Source organism: Aedes aegypti, chromosome 1, assembly GCF_002204515.2.
Source record: "Aedes aegypti strain LVP_AGWG chromosome 1, AaegL5.0 Primary Assembly, whole genome shotgun sequence".
NCBI classification, from domain to species: domain Eukaryota; kingdom Metazoa; phylum Arthropoda; class Insecta; order Diptera; family Culicidae; genus Aedes; species Aedes aegypti.
Genome location: NC_035107.1, coordinates 253,983,428 through 254,004,252, shown reverse-complemented (window position 1 = coordinate 254,004,252; position 20,825 = coordinate 253,983,428). Strand labels below are relative to the sequence as shown.

The 20,825-nt window shown below is 37.9% G+C and overlaps 1 protein-coding gene across 8 annotated transcripts in view; it reads right to left on the bottom strand.

Annotated features, from left to right (window-relative positions):
* LOC5576740 (leucine-rich repeat-containing protein 24) overlaps positions 1 to 20,825 on the bottom strand; it is an 826,320-nt gene that overhangs the window by 24,499 nt on the left and 780,996 nt on the right. For 7 of the 8 annotated variants that reach the window (XM_021837549.1, XM_021837550.1, XM_021837551.1 and 4 more), the window contains exon 5: positions 163 to 628. In XM_021837549.1, the coding sequence (XP_021693241.1) occupies positions 163 to 390 (228 nt within the window). In that variant the 5' untranslated portion in view covers positions 391 to 628. Of the gene's footprint in view, positions 1 to 162; positions 629 to 825; positions 916 to 20,825 lie in introns of those variants that run through there. The other variant, XM_021837556.1, reaches the window with a different exon arrangement.

Genomic DNA, 20,825 nt, shown 5'->3' with positions numbered 1-20,825 from the left:
TAATTTTGGAACCGTCAGGTGAACCGGTTCCACCCAAGCAAGTTATTACTAATTTGGATCAGATGCTATTTATTTAAAACATCGATTTTGAAATTAGTTTTAACAGCTTACTAAAGATTTGAAAGTCCTCAAAAACAGGTAACAGTAAGCAGCAAATCTCACCTGAAGTTCCGAGCTCAGATCGCCCGGTATCAGTGCCAGTCCCTGGTTGGTGCAGTCCGCATTTCGTTTGCCACTCTTCCAACTGCAGCGACAATTGTTGCACTGCTGTGTGAAATCTTTTTCGGTGTTCCCGTCGGCCGATCCGATCAGCAGTAGCAACGCTGCCACTATAAGTGTCCACAAGGGATGTAGCCCTCGGCGCTTCTTTTCCTTCTGGCGATGATCCATCTTTTCCCTCGTTGATTCACGTTGTCTTGCCGGGATGGATGATGGGGTGGTCCTACTGCTAGTGGACACCGTTGGCGATCCAGGATGAATTCCGGTGCGTTCTTCCGGGCAGATGTTAGCTCTTGCCTGGGCGGGAATTCTGCATGGAGCGACTGATTTGTTGTTCACTATCCGATTGCAAAGGGTGTGTTATCTCTTAGAGCGTCGTTCGTTGAATGGCCGGCTTGGAAGAAACAGTCTGCGAAGGGAGAGAGCAAGCAAAGAAAGGTAAATACATTAATCGAGAGGCCAATATCCGGCGCTACGCTGGAGCGATAAGCTCTAACTTGGTTTATTTGTTGAATACTATTGGATTTTGATCGTGTCATACTGATAATAGGAAAAACGCATTCTATTAATATCTAATGATTCATATTATGAGCGAGCGCTACTCACGATTTCGATACAACTTTTTGTATTTTGATTTTGTTAAACAAAAACATGTTTGTTTTCAGGAACAGCTGATTTCTGACATTTTCGCCATTTTCGCCAAACGCTTCGAGGGAGTGGAAAGACAAAACAGACCCTTGAAGCGCACAGACAAACAGAGTTTGTCGTGCTTTGGGAACTTCAGCAACGTTACAACAACCGCACAGTGGACCGACAATTTTTGGTATCAAATGTTATCTAAAGCTTCAGCACGAATTCAGACTAAAATGCTAAATTTTCACATATTTTTATCACTAGCAAAAAGCGATGGAAATGTTCATTTTACCTGCTCTATGTGGGTAAAATAAACAGCTGTTGGTGGTAAAATGAACATCATGCAAAAAACATGAGCAAAACTACCCAGGTAACCAAAAAGCAGTGCAACGGAATATGTTTAGCACTGGAACTGCTTGCTGCCCTTATAGAGCAGATTGATTGCTTGGATGCATTACATCGACAGAAGCAATGCTGTTAAAAATCTGGTGGTTTTTGAAAAGCAGTTCAATTGCAAAGTGGGCCGAAGGGTCTCAGATTTTCATGAAACTTTTTCCACAGGCAGGGCTCATCAATATATGAATAAAATAAGATTGAGAAAAATTCAGGGTCGCCTATTTTCCCGGAAAACTCAGTTGGAAATTTTTTGTTTTCCCCTGACACTACTTACTTTGAAAAATCATAACTCAAGAACGAAGCATCGTAGAAACAAAGGTTTTGTTATGAAAATGAAAGCAAATTTTCTAAGAAATATAAAAAATGTTAAGTTTTCCACAAAATTTTCCACCGTTGAGGAAATTCGTAAGCTTTAATTGCTGAAATTTTTGAAATGGTATTTTTTTTCGGTTTTGAGTTATGGCCAATTTTGTAAAAAATGTGGAAATGTGCCATTTTGAGCCTTTTCTTTGAAACATCATAGCTCAAGAAAGAAGCAAAGTTTTTTTTTATGAAAATGAAAGCAAATTTTCTGAGGAATAGAAAAAAATGATAACTGGAAAAAGTTTTCCACAAAATTTCTCACCGTTGAGAAAATTCTTAAAGAAAAGCCAGGAAAACTGTGCTCCAACTCGTGTGAGATTCCCAAAAAGAATATTTTTGAGAACAGAATTTTATAAATTTCAATCACTGAGATTTTTAAGATGTACTACTTTTTAATTCCTGAGTTTGGTCAAAGTTTTGTGAAAAATGCCCAGATTTCTCGTACAAGTCTTTTCGTTCGAAAATCATTATATATAGGCTTATATGATCATTTTCCACAAAATTGGCCATAACTCAAAAACGAAAAAAAAGTACCGTAATCCGGGGGCAAATTGATCACTTTTTCACAATGTTTTGTCACGATTTTCTTTGGAATTCAAAAATTGCCAAATTTATTTCGGTAAAATCAGTACTTCATTGATCTCTATCAATTTATGTAATCGATTTTTTATGAAATAAAATTTAACATTTCATAAAATTAGTTTTAATGTTAAAAATTGTAAATGACACATTGGGGTGAAATTAATCATTATATAATAAAGCATATTTTAGAAAGTAAAATTTCCCTATCTACTAAATTTGGGTCTCCTGAATCTGAAAATGATGTCAAAATTCTTACAACTCGTGTATATCATCATTTTATTGCAAAATTACTTTTTTTAAATCTGCATAATACGTGCATGCATGCAATGCATGCAATTTCCCTTGTAACAAGCAGTTTATTTAAAATAAAAAACGGTTTTATGAGCAAAAAAAAAAACTATTCTTGTAATGCTGAACGATTTCAAAAATGATTTCAGCAGTTCACACTGAAGATAACACAAGATTTTTAACACTCAAAGTTTACATGCAGGCTTAGCACCAGCAGATTGTTTAGTGCCGATATTTCCAACAGTATTGCTAACACCTTCAAAAACTGTGAATATTTCTATGCAAAACTGATCTTAACAAAAATGAAATAGTTTAAAACCATCATTAGACATCTATAAACTAGAAAACATGGGATGTTTGTGATGGAAACGAAGCATTAAGCATCCTTGAAAGGAAATGCTATTTGGTACCGACCCGATCAAATTCACCCCAGTGATCAATTTGCCCCCGGATTACGGTACATTTCAAAAATTTCAGCAATTAAAGCTTATGAAATTACCTTCTCAAAAATATATTTTTGAACGTTTTCCACTAATTGGAACATAGTTTTTCCGGCTTTTCTTTACGAATTTTCTCAACGGTGGAAAATTTTGTGGAAAACTGTTTCCAGTTATTTTTTTTGTTATTCCTGAGAAAATTTGCTTTAATTTTCATTAAAAAAAAAAACTTTGTTTCTACGATGCTTCGTTCTTGAGTTATGATTTTTCAAAGAAAAGGCTCAAAATGGCACATTTGCACATTCTTCACAAAATTGGCCATAACTCAAAACCGAAAAAAAACTACCATTTCAAAAATTAAAACTTATGAAATTATCTCCTCAAAAATTTTTTTTTTTTTGAAAATTTTCCACGAGTTGGAGCATAGTTTTTCCGGTTTTTTTTTACAAATTTTCTCAACGGTGGAAAATTTTGTGAAAAACTTTTCCCAGTTAAAATTTTTCTTTTATTCCTGAGAAAATTTGCTTTCATTTTCATAAAAAACCTTTGTTTCTACGATGCTTCGTTCTTGAGTTATGATTTTTCAAAGTAAGTAGTGTCAGAGGAAAACAAAAAAAAAATCCAACTGAGTTTTCCGGGAAAATAGGCGACCCTGTATTTTTCTCAATATTTTTTATTCATATATTGATGAGCTCTGCCTGAAAAAAAAATCATGAAAATCTGAGACCCTTCGGCCCACTTTGTACGGAAATAAAAAAAAAATCCCCGTTTGTGAGAATAACTTATTTTGCAAAGAAATACGCTACATACTTGGAAGGTTTTTGGTCCATTCAAACAGTGTAACATATTCTGTAGACTTTGTTTCTTAGCAGATGATACAAGTAGTAAGGCTAATCGCCTTTTTGAGACTCGTACATTCTTAAATATATTTCCATATATGTTATCCAAATTAATCCATTTCATACAATAAAATATGACATTCCTTCAGCTTATTCTGGGGTATCGAACGAACAATCAAGTCAACAATGTTTGTTGACCGTTCCATGTTCTACCCTGAAACAATGTTCAACAGCCTCCATGTGCTGAAGCATTGCGTGTTTTGTGATTGGAGATACTCACCTAAAATTTTTAATGAAATCTTGTTTTTATTTAATAAGACGAAAGAGTATGTTTTTGCAACCACTTTTGAAATTTTTCCTGTTCAAATAACGGTTATATCACATTTAAAATTAAATTTCAAAAATAGGTTCAAAATTGAACCTTGACACTTTAGATCATGTTTGACATTCACTGAGTCGGCAAAAACGCCACAGGGGCTCATCTTTTTAACACTGGGGTTGTGCCTATTTGACATTTCGGAAGGGACACGGAAAACAAAATACACCCAAAATTTGAGTTTAAACCATAAGCTTTGACAAAATCTCAAAAATCTGATAAAAATATTTTTTGGCCGTACACCAACGAAAATCATTCAAAAATTGAGTAAACATGTGATTCTGGCTTAAACTTGAGCGTTTTGCACTAAAATTGGGACAGGTCTTTAGGACCCTATTAACGTTTGAAAGAAATACGCTACATATTCGAGAGATTGTTTGTTTATTCAAACAGTGTAGTAAACTCTGTGGAGTTTGTTTCTTAGCAGATTATACAAGTAGTAAAGCAAATTGCTTTTTATTTATACCACCATGTTTCAAAATAAATTCAATGTGAATATGACATTAAATTTAATTGAACGACTAAATCGATGATGAAATAATACAAACACCCCTCAAAAACCAATTGGAATGTTAGTACATTCAAAAGCGCATGAACGTGTTTGAATTGTTCGATTTTTGAGACTCGTATACTGTTAAATATATATTCAGCAATGTGTAAACTTTTAACCAGCCGTGCAGAACGGCATCCATACCATCCAAATTTATCCGTATCATATAATAAAATATTATATTCCTTCTTTTAAATGTGGGATATCGAACGAAATTTGTCCAAATTCAAGCCAACAACATTCGTTTGCTGTCCCATGCCTCACCCTGTGATAATATTTAACAGCTTTCATGTGCCGAAGCATTGCGTGTTTTGTGATTGGAGATGCTCACCAATTCTTGCTATGGTCAGATTTTCGTCAATTTATATCACCGCATGTAGCTATTCCTGTAGACCTTAATGGAATTCGTCACACCAAATCGCACGATTCGTCACGTTCAATTCTTCCTAATTCCACATTTTGTTGGGTTTGACTTTAATCTCAGCGTTCATTGAAATAGAACGGTCGTGTTCATGTTGCATCTTAGTTGAAGAACATGCTCAACATTGATGCTAATGGCGTTCTGAAGCACTATGACCGGGCCGCCATTTTTTTCTTTTTAATTTTCAAATTAAACTATGACTGAAAGTTACGCTTAGTTCTAAAAGATTAAAATCTCGCGTTTAGTATCATACAGGCGTATCTACAGTGATCGATTTCTCTTCATCGATTTTCTCTTTGGATTAGTGAACGAATTTCAATTGATTTTCGGAGCAACTGACAATATAGGATGACGAAAAACGATGAATACTTTCGAATAACAGTAGGAAAAGTTCAAGAGCATAAGCAAGAATTCGGCACCAGCAGTCGCGAACGAATCCCAAAAATTTTCGACCACATTCAGCGACAGTTTCTATGCTTCACTGCGTTCACTTCAGTCGGAAGTCCGTTCGCCGGAGCTTTGACACGTGATCCGGTCCGATGATCCCCCTTTGCTTGTGCGGACCATTATGCGGATGCTGTTAAGTCGACAACATTATGATATGCCTCAGGGCGCCGTAATGATATTGGATGCTTATTTTTCCTCACAATTTCTTTTATCTGCTGTTGAAACGGTCAGTTGTTGCAGAAGGGGATTCAGTGAAATTCTGGTTGACGTTTTAACGAGAATCGGATCGATATTGTTACTCCCGAAGCATAATTCAGGGAATAAAGAATCATAATATTTGCTACACTTGCGAGACGTCAAAAATGAAATTGCACTCTTTGAGAGACAGATCACATTATGAAATATCAACTTGAAACACAAAATTTAATAGTTTCGATTTGTCGTGCATACTTTGTTCACAGTTTGGCATTGTCATGTGTCAGGTCCGCCTATGCATTTGTTTACATCGGTGGAGCACCGATGCAAACACAGGGCTGTCAACTCCATAGAAGAACTGTCAAAGTGTTTCCAAAAATTAAAACTTAAAACCTGAATCAACTTTTCGTTCTGATTTGCATTATCGATTGATTGGTTGGTTCGAAAATCCATATGGGACAGTTATGCTTTTATGGGTATTTTAAGGCCCCAAAAACAATATGTCATATCGTATATGCAAAAAACTTACATGTTTGTAAAGTTTATTATTGAAATAACGTCAAATGTCCCATAACCGAGAGGTATGAAATTGAAAACGTGTTTTGCAATCGTTTTCAATCAATCGAAACGATTGAAACATTTTCCGGAAATTTTTCCATGGATCATAAAGCACACATCCACACTGTACTTCCACCTTCATTCGCATTAGCCATGCTCGCTTTCGTCTGTTATTCGGCTTACATAAAGCTAAAGCTTCCTGCTCTCCGGTGCGGTTCGTTCAATTTATCATTCCCATTTCGTTGGATTGTATCTACCACGCAAAAGATGCTGGAAGAATTGCAGCACACACCGCTTCATAAAGCTACATGTCATATATAGAGAGGCATCATCACTCCTGGCGCGCTGGAATCGTGGAAGAATCGGCAAAGCCCTTGAGTTGGTGCTCGGTTGAGTCAGGATTCGGCATCCATCTCTATGGCAGCAGCAGCAGCATCATGTTGGCAATACTAAAGCAGCATCAGTCAACGGCGGCCTTGGAGAGACGAATGTTTGTTCGGTGTGATGGGGAGCGCACGGGGTGGATTTGGTAAATCCTCGGATATGACGTTCTTACTTGGCATGCATTATTCTTTGCTGCTCTAGTCGGTCTTTGCGTAATAAAGAAAGGCAGAATACTTTTGTTTGCCGTTAGTTAATGTTGAATGTTCACACTTTTAGAAAATACATATTCTAATGCATGATAACGTGTTTTATTGACATCAAAATATTTTCGCTGGGATCAGTAATTTATAACGGAATTTTTCCAAGCTGTTTATTTTATTTATTTACATTGTTTTACTAAAATTCAGAAAATCGAACTGAAATTTCAGCAATTTGGCATGCTAAGGGCTTCTGTTCGGAAAGTTGTTATATTTTGTTTCTACAAGGCCTTATACATTAACGGTCCTGAACACAACAGTATATTTATTAGATTTCAGACTAAAGCTTATATATACATATACATTAGACTGATGCAAATTTTGAAGTTTTTTCTCCCCTATGCCTAAACGGTGTAAATTATGATGGAAATCATTCTCCAGAAATTTGAAGTGATTTGGAAGAAATTTGGTTGTGGGCCTGTGCCTGTGTGGTAATTTGAAGTTTCTATGGAAATTAATACGGAAAAAAACAACCTTTTGTGTTCAGTCCTCTAACCGCTCGTAATAATAATTTATGGAAAAGTGAACAAACTCTACTCATGTGAAATCTTCCCAGCTACAATTTTGCCGAAGATCACATTTTGGAGGGACTTAATGATAATTTGTTTTTATTGACAACAAAGTGTAAATCATGCTGAGATGATCATTCAATGGATCATTAAAATAACCAAAACGGCCGCTATGGAAAGCATCCAGCTTTTTACGAGCGCTAATGGCCGCCGCAAACAGCCTCGCTTTCTGGTAGGGATAAGTCGATTTGACGTTTGGCTTGGGTCGTTTTATATTGAACGGACCCAAGCCAAACGTCATACCGACCGATCCCTACCAGAAAGCGAGCCTATTTGTGGCAGCCATTAGCGCTCGTAAAAAGCTGGATAGATAGCGCCACCGTAGCCTTGTGTGTTTGACAGAACAGTAATGCTGTCACAATGTTAAATCCCATATACAGTGGCGCCTTTATTTTGATGCGGTGAGCACTGGCAAAAACTACCTTCAACGATCCATTACTTTCAGAGCAACACTGCTGTTTTGCTGAAGAAAATAGTCGCCTGGATTACTTCGATCTATTCTACCCGTCAGGAGCACCACTGTTGCCTGCCGAGCAGTTGGTTAAGCATGCAAAATGCAAACCTAGTTTATGATTAGGAATAGCAATTTATCCTTAAGTCCTATCAAAATGTGGTCTTCAGCAAAGTTGTAGCTGAAAGGATTTCACATGAGCAGAGGTTGTTCACTTTTTCATAAAATATTATGTCTAAGAGATAGAGGCGTGAACACAAAAAGTTGGCGTTTTCCAAAATAATCTCCATATAAACTTCAAATGGCTTGTGCACAGTCAAATTTCTTCCGAATCATTTCAAACTTTGGGAGGATGCTATTTATCATAATATAAATCGTTTAAGCATAGAGGAGCCAACATTTCAAAATTTGCATCACTCTAATATACATACTTCTTATTTCCAATGAAAACTAGATGTAAGGTTTCTGATATCAAGAAAGCTTATATTACGTAATATCAGCTCTAGTCTAAACGTAGTACCGTTTTGATTCATATTACGGACAGCTTCAAATTCCGGACAGTCTCGTTTGTATGGGAAACATTTCACACGAAATGTTTCAATTTTCGCCGTCAAAAAGTTCTCATTTTCGAGGCTCGTTTTATTAGGTTTTTTTCCATGAATATCATTGCAAATTTATAATGCCCAACAACCTTAGACGACTCTTAAGTGGTTGAACGATTTCAATTGATGATTTGACTGTTCCATCAATGATTATCATGAGCTGTCCGTAATTCGAATCAAAGCGTCCGGAATATGAAGCAAAAGTGAGGGAGCGTCCGGAATAAGAATCATGAAAAGGCCACACGTTTTGATTTATTTAAAATTATTCAAGTTGCGGACGCGTATTCTTTACTCACCATCCGAAAGTTAAGGGCTTCCGACGCTCGATAACGCTAAAAAATCATACAGAATGATTTATTTGGTATTGTCCAAGCTGGGTTATACTTCACTGAGGCCTTAAGTGTCCGTAATATGAATCAAAACGGTATAAGGATGGTGATGAGAAATCAATAGCTATCAGAAAAAAAAACATTCCGTGGTTGTTGGATACTATAACGACAGCTAGCTTTTTATGGGTAGTACGCTGTTCATTAGTACTGTGCAAAAAGATAGTACAAGAAACGGTTAATGGCCATCATAAGGACTGTGCAAAATATGAAGGACAAGAAACGGTCAAGGAATGATTCCTCTGCCGAAATTACTTGAACTGTACGCTGCTGAGAAGTAGAGCTGATTTCATAACGTCGGTAACGCCTGCCGTACAAATCAAATAGAGCTGTCACTTTTCCGTACGGAAAAATGTGCCGCTCAATTATTCCGCAAGTAAAAGTGACACTTCGCTCATACTGGATCGGCTGTCAAAATTATTTTGGTAAAAAAGAGAAATTTCACTTGAGCGCTTTACGTTTCAGATGCATACTACGCATTAGCGTTTAAGAACGAAATAAACAGTCGTTACCCTATTCTTCTCCGAAAGATAGGGTGCAGAGCTACTTGGGTACTTCCAAGATTCACTTTGGCATGGGGGTTTTTTCTCGACCGAAAGGTTTGAAATTTTGCAACAAGAAGCACTTCTAAACGACGCATATTGTGACCAAATATGAGCTCAGTAGCATTCAAAAAACCCCACTGCCGAAGTGAATCAGAAGTGCCAAGAAAAGGATCCGGCTCCCTATTTTACTTTTTCTCTGGAATAATTTTCTAATCTTATCGTACCATAAATTGAATGGTGAAAACGATTTATATAACAATAAATAAATCTTTAGAAACCTATAGAACGAAATAGTAGTTCAAGCTGACAACTTAATCGATTGTCTGCTCTCTTCACAAGGTTGTTTGTTTTTATTTTTGAACTTTTTCTTTTAAAAGAAATTATAAAATAAGCTACACTCAGAAATAAAAATAGTCATAGAATTACTAAAGTTTATGCATTAATGACTATTTTCTATCTGCCTATTTTTCATTCTGCTATGATTTTTTAGCCTAACTGTCATTTCGACTGGGTTCAAGCTTAGCGATGCTTCAACCCAGCACGCTCGTTCAAATCTACTCAAAAGAGAGTAACTTTGACTCACTTTTGAAGTTTCAAGTTAGTTGTCAAAAGTGAGTAACCTTATTTTATCAAAGTGAGTAACTTTTTACTCAACCATGAAAGAAAACGACCTTACTCACTTTTGAGTAAACACAAACATATTTGACTCACTTTGTAAACGTCAAAGACTTGTGAAAATTTCGCGCGCTCGAACTGACAAATCCTCCGTTGTGGTGAAAATTTTTCCGTCGACGTGTTGTCGGACTGTTTTCAAAAACAGTTGAGACAAAAGCCGAGCCGGCAGAGCAATGACAGTTAGTTTGCTTGAAACTTCGCTTCGGAAATCCAACCGGCGAATTCCAGATTAGTGCTGCGAAGTCAATAATCCTGATATCAAGTGAAACGAGGTCGGAGTGAAAGTGACCAAGTCCTGGTTTTGATCGAACAACCGCAAGAAAAAAATATAAACAGTAAGTTTTACCGTCGTACTTTTTGTTGGACTAATTATCAATTCTTTACAGTCTAACCGGGACGGCTACTGGCACGGTCAAACTACATCCTCCATGGTTTCATCAATCCCCCAGAGATTTATAACATCCAGAGATCCATTCCAGAGCAGCAAAATTTTCAACACAAATATCATTTTTTTTTTACTTGTTATCATGTATTATTCATATAGTAATGTGAGAGATAATGAATAAATGTTATGTTTTTTGTATATTTCTCCTGATTTTATGAATAACATAATAAATTTATTTCCAAAAATATTATTTCCTGAAGTGAGTGACATCTACTCACTTTCGCAAATTTCAGATTAAACGAAGTGAGTAAGTGTTACTCCCATATTGACATTTGACAATGTTACTCTAAAGTGAGTAACGATGGTGTTACTCACTTTTGAGTAGTTCCACTTTGTTCCGAAGTGAGTCGAAATCTACTCTCTTTAGAGTAGATCTGAACGAGCGTGAGGAGAATTGACAAATAGGAATAAAATTCCATGCAGGATGAAAGAGAGGCAGATAGAAAATAGTCATAAATTACTAAAATTTAGTCATTCTGTTACTATCCGTGTTTCAGAGTGTACCAAACGTTACAGAGACTGGAGCATGAACAGAATTTTTGAAGATCTGCCTTCATTAACTTTTGATGGCTATTGTTCAGCAAACGGTCAGCAATGAGGTTAGCCGGGTTGATGGGAAAGAGATTTGGTTGATAAATAATTTAGTGTGCAGAATTCCCATACTCAGGACAGTGAAAATCAGGACTGTGAAATGTCATGAATGTCACATCACTTTGACATTTGAATATTGCTTATATCATCGTTCCTAGTGGAAAAAATAATCGGAAAATGTTGAAAAGCTGAAACAACCTAGCCTATGACAGGCCTTGCTAGTATATAACTGCAAAATCGTATGCGAGAGTCGACTGTGATGATAATTAATATGGGGTCAGTCTAAATGGGTGTAAAAGATGCAATAAGTTCACCCATTTCTTTTGACACAACTTAAGACCCAAACGCAATGATAGTGAAACTGCAAGGGAAAGCGGAATCGAATCACCAGTATGAATTACACTATCTCGACTGAGCTGTCTATGCACTATTCTACTCCTCCGAATCGACAAGTGCTTCTGGCTTATCGAAATGTTATGTTGCAAGATAACATCACTTGACAGTAGAATCCGTAAACTGATTGAAGTTTACAGTTTCGATCCGAATTATTCAAAACTTCTATTTTGCATGATTTCCTCCCGAAAGCGCCCATTCCGAATACCCAACAACCATTCAACAGTAGAATCAATGTCGATTAAAGAAAGCCTCAAAAGCAAACAGGCATCCAGCTTTGGCTGGCCTTCGTTTTCCTCGCGCCGTTCCATCCACCGGAAGATAGCGGAAGACCTTATTTGCAGAGGAGATGTTTTAACCAAATTGAAATTCTATTTGAAAATTGTTTTCTTCCGCATTCCATCTCACTGCTCGAGATGGCCTAAGCCGGTAAAGGAGCATTTTCTTCCTTTTCTTCTCATTGATTCGCCTATGACAGGGTTTCCTAAAGGGTGGTTCACGGACCCCGTGAACGCGAAGCCATTGCAATTACTGGCATTGATTTTTAGGGGAGATGGTTACAGAGATTTGAAGGAGGTCACGACTTCAAAACGGTTGGGAACCACTGGCCTAAAACCTAGACGTTTTGAGCTCGGCAGCAGCGATCGTTTCAGTTGTAGCTTGTTGCTTTGCGCCATCCGAGTCGCCCAAACGGATGTACGGAAAGGGAAGTTTCTTGACGACGAAGGTCTTCCGGAACGCGGGAGGGAGCCTGATGAGTCGGAATGTTTCCTCTTGACCGGCTGATAGACAGGCATATACCCAATCCACCCAAAGATATGGAACTGTGAGGATACAGTTTACGATCTGCATCTTTGGTTTTCGCTTCGTAACACTCTATGTCTCGCTTACTCTTGCAGAATGATGCTTGAAATCCCCGTACCCTAACCGGTAAGGTGCCAACAGACGAAGGCGAGATGCTGCAAATATTTGAATTGATTAACATGTATTTGATTGTTTCTTCTCGGAAGAACTTGGGTCTCGTATGGGGAGGCCACTACCTCAGGAGCCTCCGAGATGGGGGCAGATTGTTTCCATACTTGAGATAATTTAAGTGGTTTTCAAGAGAACTTCCTCTTCTCCGGAGGCGTTTGATTCCGGATGATTTGCAGCTTATCGAGCACTCTCTTCGGTGTTATCTAATGTACATCGCCCGTTTGTCGTTTTCCCGGGAGCTGAGTTTGAACTTGGTGGAATGGTGTCGAACAAAGTTAAATACGGTCTGCCATGTAGGCCAAACACATTTATCATCGGAAAAGTAAATTGGATTTTTGGCACCGGAATCGGACCGACGTGCCAGCATAGTTTTCGCAATAAATAATTCCGGAAAGATGCTTTCCTGGATAAAAATCGCCAAACCGCAAAAATGAAGTATAAACTTCGAAAAGAAATACGCGAGTGGCGTAATATACGACTGTACGTTCCTTTCGCTGCCATTAGCGAAATTAGGGACTGTCGATCCCGCCGGAAATGCGGGAAAAATTCCGGAAACTACCGGATAGACCACATCATAATTCAAATGACAATGGCTAGACCAGCGAAGCACAAAACGAGCCCCGAACCTATATCGAATCGAATGGTCCATTTTTTCCCGCTGGAAAGTTTATTACATGGAAATCTTGGTGGCCTTTTTATTTTGTGCCACAGATTGCTCCGAGGAAGATTCCCCGGAAAAGCACTTTCCTTCTTGAAACGATTTACGTGCCTGACGTTATTGGTTTGCTGTTCCGCTTCCCGTGGCAGTTAATAAAAGCAAAGGCGTGCAAGGAATTTTTTGGATCGAGGACTCGCCAAGAAATATTTATCCTTGGGCCGGCGAAAGTTTTTCAAATGGCAAGATGATACGAATTCGGTTCAAGGAATCAACGTGACCGACAACGTGAGATTTTGACTACGAATACACGATTAGCGGTTCAGTAAATACGTTCAATTCAGTTTCAGTTCAGTTTCAGTTCAGTTTCAGTTCAGTTCCAGTTCAGTTTCAGTTCAGTTTCAGTTCAGTTTCAGTTCAGTTTCAGTTCAGTTTCAGTTCAGTTTCAGTTCAGTTTCAGTTCAGTTTCAGTTCAGTTTCAGTTCAGTTTCAGTTCAGTTTCAGTTCAGTTTCAGTTCAGTTTCAGTTCAGTTTCAGTTCAGTTTCAGTTCAGTTTCAGTTCAGTTTCAGTTCAGTTTCAGTTCAGTTTCAGTTCAGTTTCAGTTCAGTTTCAGTTCAGTTTCAGTTCAGTTTCAGTTCAGTTTCAGTTCAGTTTCAGTTCAGTTTCAGTTCAGTTTCAGTTCAGTTTCAGTTCAGTTTCAGTTCAGTTTCAGTTCAGTTTCAGTTCAGTTTCAGTTCAGTTTCAGTTCAGTTTCAGTTCAGTTTCAGTTCAGTTTCAGTTCAGTTTCAGTTCAGTTTCAGTTCAGTTTCAGTTCAGTTTCAGTTCAGTTTCAGTTCAGTTTCAGTTCAGTTTCAGTTCAGTTTCAGTTCAGTTTCAGTTCAGTTTCAGTTCAGTTTCAGTTCAGTTTCAGTTCAGAACCCCTCACCCCTAACAAAGCTTCTGCAAAAAGTCCCACAAGGTGGCAAATCTTCCAGCCCAATAGATCGACGACAACTTATACCTGATATATGCCTAACGTTCCGGACTGGTGCTCACGTAGTCAATATATTTCATAACCCAACAGTACTATAACCTACCGTCTCAAAAGAAATACCCACCCTTTCAAACCTCAGCATCAGATAACAAATCACCGGCAGTAATTGGGAAATCCCATCGACCAACCGCACAAGTGATAGGAACAAGTGGTCAAAAATCCCAACCGAGGACAAATGGGACAGTTTAAACCCACGCGACTTTGAAAGCACACGAGGATATCTCTAAGGATTACTCCATGTTGGTCGGGAGGGTTCGGAATCTCTCTATCATTAGAAATAACAACGACCATAAATTGTAACAAGGTTTCATCTTTTACCATCATCGTGTGGGGTCGGTATGTGAGGACGAATTTCCAGCAATCATCCGACGAAAGTGGGGACATTTTCTGTCAGATGACATACGGAGGTGAGTTTCCTCCCGAATCATAATCACAGACAAACAGACGTAATATCTAGAACAGTTTTCTTTGAAATGGATCACCCACTTCACACAATCATCATCTGGTGGCCATTTTGCACGAAATACGATTAATGTACAATAAGGCCTGTGGTAACAACCACAATGTATAATAAATCCAAAAACCACGCGCGCTGCGGAGCGAACGAACTATCCTCGTCAGAGGTGTGTGAGCGACTGCCAGGATGTCCCACACAGTATGCGGGACCCCGTCAGTCAAGTAATGTCGAATTCGTTTTTGAACCTAGGTTGGAACTGGCGCAACCCGTTCTGAATCACAGTTTCAACCCCAACCCGGTTCAGGTTCGACCGAACCACAATTTGCTTGACGTTGGTTTGTTTATGTGTTGATCACCGACCCAGTTCCTAAAAACGAAAACGACATAAGTAAAGTGGGGAAAGTGTGTTAGTAGGGCATCTACCACAAGGCCAGCAGAAGGCGCTAGTGTGAAACGTCAAACGCGAAGAAAAACGACGCGTGTGCGTCTGGTTGTGAAGTAAGGAACAAATGAAATTCGAAATGATCGTTCAAGGCACGGTCGATGGACATTTCGTCAATGTTACGTCTGTTTGTCCATGCCATAACCCTCACATGCGTTTGGAGTAACTGCCGGGCTTGAATAACAAGCATTTATATGTCAGCCAATGTCTCTCTGTCTGGCCCAAGTCAACGGGTGTCGTTTATTTCCATTTCAGCGTCTTCAGTTCCAAATCTAAAGACATCAGCGCAGTGGTAACGAGACGGCCTGGGCAAGTGGGATGCTGGGTTGTCACATTTTTCTTTATCTGCTTGTTACTACACTTATGGCAGGAAGGGATAGTGCGATAAGACCGTCACCGGGCCATCATTACTGGGTATACGGGCGAAGATTGCGAGGAGCAAGAAGATTGTTGAACTTATCAAATTTGATGCAATGAAAGTTCGAAAACGAAAACCAAAAGCCAAAATTCGTGAATTTGGAAATAATAATCTGGACCAAAACCCAGTATGGATAGAGAAAAATAGCATTAAAAAAATTTGAGTATCCATTTGATTATGAAACATAGATGGCAGCACCGATTGTCTTGCAAAACACACCGAATGTGATATCTTCGGTACAGGAAACAGTCCAACAAGACGTTATACTCATACGTGTACCATACCGTTTCTAATCTTGTGCACATAAAAAGGATCAAAAAGTGCTCCTCTCTCTCCAGGCGGGAGTGTCACTGCGTCTTTTGGCATTGCCAACCAGGGAGTTGTAAAACGGAAATGTACATTGTCCGTGTACAAGTCGTTCTTCCCTGCAACTAGATATGTACGTCTTTTATGAATATGAAACAGGAGAGCTTACGGTACATACATCTCATTAGAGAAACAGCAAATTATATTTGTCTTTTGACATTTTTTGTCCCGCTCTTGACAGACCATTATCTGCGAGTTGGGTCAAACGGGTTTTATTTGTGACATTGAAAGGGGAACTTTTCACTATCACCGGAGGATCGGAAATGGTAATTGATGGTTGATGTTCAATATCAAAAAGAATAATGAAGCGATATCAAAATTGTTGCTTGCAATAGGGTCCCAATTTAAGTACCAAACGCTTATGTTTAGGCCAGAAAGACATGTTCACTCAATTTTTAAATGTTTTTCGTTGATTTAAGGTCAAGAAACAATTTTTCCGGTTTTTGGGATTTTGTCACTCCTAAGCTCAAATTTTGAGTGTTTTTCATTTTCTGTGTCTCTTCCGAAATATTTAACGTAAAGTAAAGTAAACGTGTAACATGATCAAAAATGGACCCATTTTTTAAATTGAAGTTTAAATACAATACAACCGTTATTTGAGCGGGAATATTTGGCAAAGTAGTAAAAAAAGACACCTACACGTTAATGCTTCCAGTGGACGGATTTATCCTTTGAAGGAAGCACCACACTAGACAATGGACTAGCCGACAAAGCCCAGTGGCAGTCGTAAAACATTCCTTACGAAAAGTTTTCCGGGCTGAAGCGCGAATCGAATCCACACTTTATGACACGATGCGGCTTAATGCCTGACGACACTAACCGCACGGCCACGAAGCCCACAAGTTCACACTCTATCGTGTTGTTAAAAAAAAAACTTTAATAAAACAATGAGTTTTCAATAAAAAATAATATTTTAATAAAATAAATAAATTAAAATTAAATAAATAAATAAAATTTTTCGAAATCCTCCATTAACTTCGTAATAACAAGGTATGTGGTATCGTACAGAGAACCTCTTATGCGGCCTAAGGTCTTGACGTTTCACCTACAATGTATAGTCAGACTTCTGTTACTTCTGGAACAGTTGTTGTAACTAGAAAACAAATAGAACTGCATTATTCTCTGTCACCTTGGTTAAGAAACAACTGTGACAAGTGAAAACCATTTAAATTTATTCAGCCCTTTTCCAAAGATAGTAGAGGTCAGTGTTGTGAAAAACTCAATTTCTCACAACTCACGCTTGAGATTTTTCATGCGTGAGTTGTCAATCATACAACTCAGCAGCCAAAATATCATGGATGAGTTGGCTCACCTTTTTGACTCATTGTCTCGTATTTCCACAGTTTACTCACACACGGCAATAATTTCTTGTTAGTCTGGTAAAATTATAGTAATCCTTTCTAACGTAAACAACAACATTCGGGTTTCACGAGTTTTTGCCGGGTTTTGCGACTAAATCATTTTTTACGGTTTGAGTTGATTGAGTTGATTTTGCATCAAAATCTCAAGCGTGAGATTTGCGAAGCAGATCTTTAATGAGTTTGCTCTCACGGGAGAGCGTTTATATTGAGATTTTGAGTGTGAGTCTATCAACACTGGTAGAGGTTAGCTTTGGAAAAGCGCTTATTCATACATTTCTCAAGAAGTTTGTTGAAGGATGCCTCCAAAGAAAGCTGTAAGAATTAACAAGATTACTAAAAACTTTTCTCCATACATTATTCTAGTTATTTTAATACCATTTCTTCCGTGACTCTTCTCGAATTGCTTCAAATGCTTGGAAAACTATTTCAACAATTATTTCCTAAGTTCTTGCAAGAATACTCCTCAAAAAGGTTCATCAAAATGATTTCTCCAGAAATGCTTCAAAACCAATTTCAGCATGCTGCTACAAGCTTCTCCTGGTCTTTCAGCAGGTTTTTCTTCATGAATTATTTCAGACTACCTTCTTGAAAAATCTTTCAGAGGTAAATACCTCCTAAGTACCTCCAAGTATAAATCGAGCAACTACTCAAGCTAGGCAATCCTTCTGGGATTCTTGCAGAACATACATTAGCAGCCACTCCAGAGATTCTTACTGATAAGAATCCTGAAAGAAGCTCTAAAAAAATTCCTGAATTCTAAGATTTTTCATGAAATAATTCTTTAGTGGGTCTTTAATGGCGAGAACGAAAAACCCTTAGCAGATATTGCTATTTGGTTTAATCACTCATGAAAAGGATAAACTTACATACAAGATTCCTCTTAGGACACCTTTTTAAGAATTATTCCGAGATTTGTCATGAAACAGCATTAGATATTTTCCCCAAACTTCCTTCTGGAATTACAACACAAATAACATAAAAGGTTTTCTCATAAATTTATCTTAAATTTACACCATGAATATCTAGATAAATTTCAGAACAAATTTGTGTTAGGACTTGGGAAGAAACTCTTCTAGAAATTCAGTCTTGGACGCCCCAAAACCACATGCTTTTGAAGAAATACTGTAGAAATAGTTGGGTTCTTTCAAGATAAACCCTTTTAGTAACACATTGTTTGTATTCCAACCGGAACTACTAGATGAAAAGGATCCTACAATTTTTGATAAAATATTATTATTATTGAATAACACGATAGAGCATGTTATTCTTACTACTTCGCAAAATTTTCCCGCTTAAACGGCTATATACACACACATTGACCATGAGTTCATATTTTTACCACTGGGGCTGTTCCTATCTGACATTTCAGAAGGGACACGGAAAACAAAACACACTCAAAATTAGAGTTCAGTAAACATGTAAATCTGGCCTAAACCCTATTCTCAGAATAATTTCTAGATGTGCCCTTCAAGTAATTCCTAGTTTTTGGAGGAATCCTTAAAACAGTCTTGAAGGATTTCCTAAAGTAATTCCTGGAAGAATCGAATGCGAAATTTCAGGAGCAAATTTTGGACAAATTTCTGATAGAATTTTTGGAGTCAATTCTGGTTTGTAAGTAGAAATCAATGTAGAACACTTGATGGAATATTTGTAGCAATTTCATGGTGACTCCACAAAGTTATGCTATGTAGAAGGAATTTTTGATAAAAATCTAATTCATCTCAAAGTTATTGATAATCCTTATCAATTTCGTAGAGAAAATCTTGATATAAAACATTGAAGAAACAATCTTTCTTGAAATTATTGGAATACCTGAAAGTATTTTTTTTTCTTGACTTTTTGTCAAGTATTGCCCAAGAAGAGATTAATTGAGCGTATTTACGACACTTAACACCACAATGGTGCATTTGTGTCGGCACCAAGAAGAGAAATCTGAAAAAAATAATGACGAATTCCAAAGTGTTTACCAGTTATAATTTCGTGATTTTTTCATGGTAATTGCCCGAAAAAACACAGAATGAATTTCTGTAAGGATCCCCGTGGTATTGCTTGGCGGAGCTCAAAAGGAAATACAGCAAAATCTTTTTCAACTTACCCAAAACATGGTAGTAAGTTCAAAGCTCATGTTTGAACAAAAGGAGCGCAAGTTTTCGAAAGAAAACAAAGGAGCGCTCTTTCAAGCAGGGAACTCAGTGCAGTGTGCAAAAAACATGCGTGCCACTCCGATATTGATTGTGCGTCTCCCATTTGTTGCGAATAAGCTTAAAACAAGGTGCAGGAGATAATTTTTTCCGTGCGAGACAAAGCGAAGCATAATTTTTACTCTTTCAATCTCTTTCGGGCCAGCACAAAAATTCACTCTAGGAAAATTTCAGCAAGGTATGCTTAGAAGGTCGAGAAACTTAATGAGTGCTCTGAAAAAACTTATATTTGAGGATCTTAATATAGTTGGTAAAGCCAGAAATTTAAAGTGGTAATAAATTATGTTCATCGTGTTTAACACAAGGGACTGGCAGCCCTACACCAACCAACACGATGTTGCCGTAGCCAGCATTAGAAAGCTCAAGCCAAAGGCCCAAGCTGACAGCCAGCAGTTTGATGCTGGCTACGACATCATCACAATCTGACAGTCCCTTGGTGTAATAGTTTTGACAGTCACATTTTAGTAAAACGAATTCAAGTAGAATTTTTGACGCGTGTACAAAATGCAGAGTGGAAATAAGACAACTCGATATCACGCTGTCCATCACACATTGCGATTCTGCACTGTAAGGGTGCAGTGCAGAAAAATTACGCGAGCAAATCTCTTTCGAATTAAAGGTGCTGTCTCTAGAAAATTAGAGGTGCTGTCTCAAAGAGTTTTGAATCGCACCCCATCAAGTGCTTTCAAGTCAGAAGCATAAAAAAGTGCACCGAATCGGGGGTTCCGTTGAAGTTCTGCACAACAGAAATGTGCAATTTATGAAGCTCTTCAAAATCTCCATAGTGATCTTCATTGGATTTCTACAGGGGTCATGATGGTCTTATGAAACTTCTTTTACCATTCCCCAAACATTTTCTCTTCGTTGTTTCTGAAGTACCAGATATAACTTCAGGGATTTTCTCAGAAAATTACCTAAAATCCATGATTTCCATGGATATCCCCTGAAATTCCAGAATTTTTATACGAACTCTTTCAAGGATATCAGAAAGATTTCATCATTAGCATGGGCGTAGCCAGAGGGGGGCAGGGGAAGGCCGTTGCCTTCCACCCTGGCTGACAAAAAAATAAGATATATTATCTGGCTTGCTACATGCTATTTTTTCGAATTTTTAAAAGATGGTCTTCAGAATTCATGTTTACGTACTATAGTGTCATGAAGTCTATCATGACGCAATTTTACGTAAACAATAACCAACTCTATGAATTCGGTTAAAGATCAAACTTCTGACGAAGACTTTACCCAACATAATTTAAACATTTTATCAACAGTTCACAATGGATGTTGCGGAGGCTGTTGCAGGCAAGCATCTGC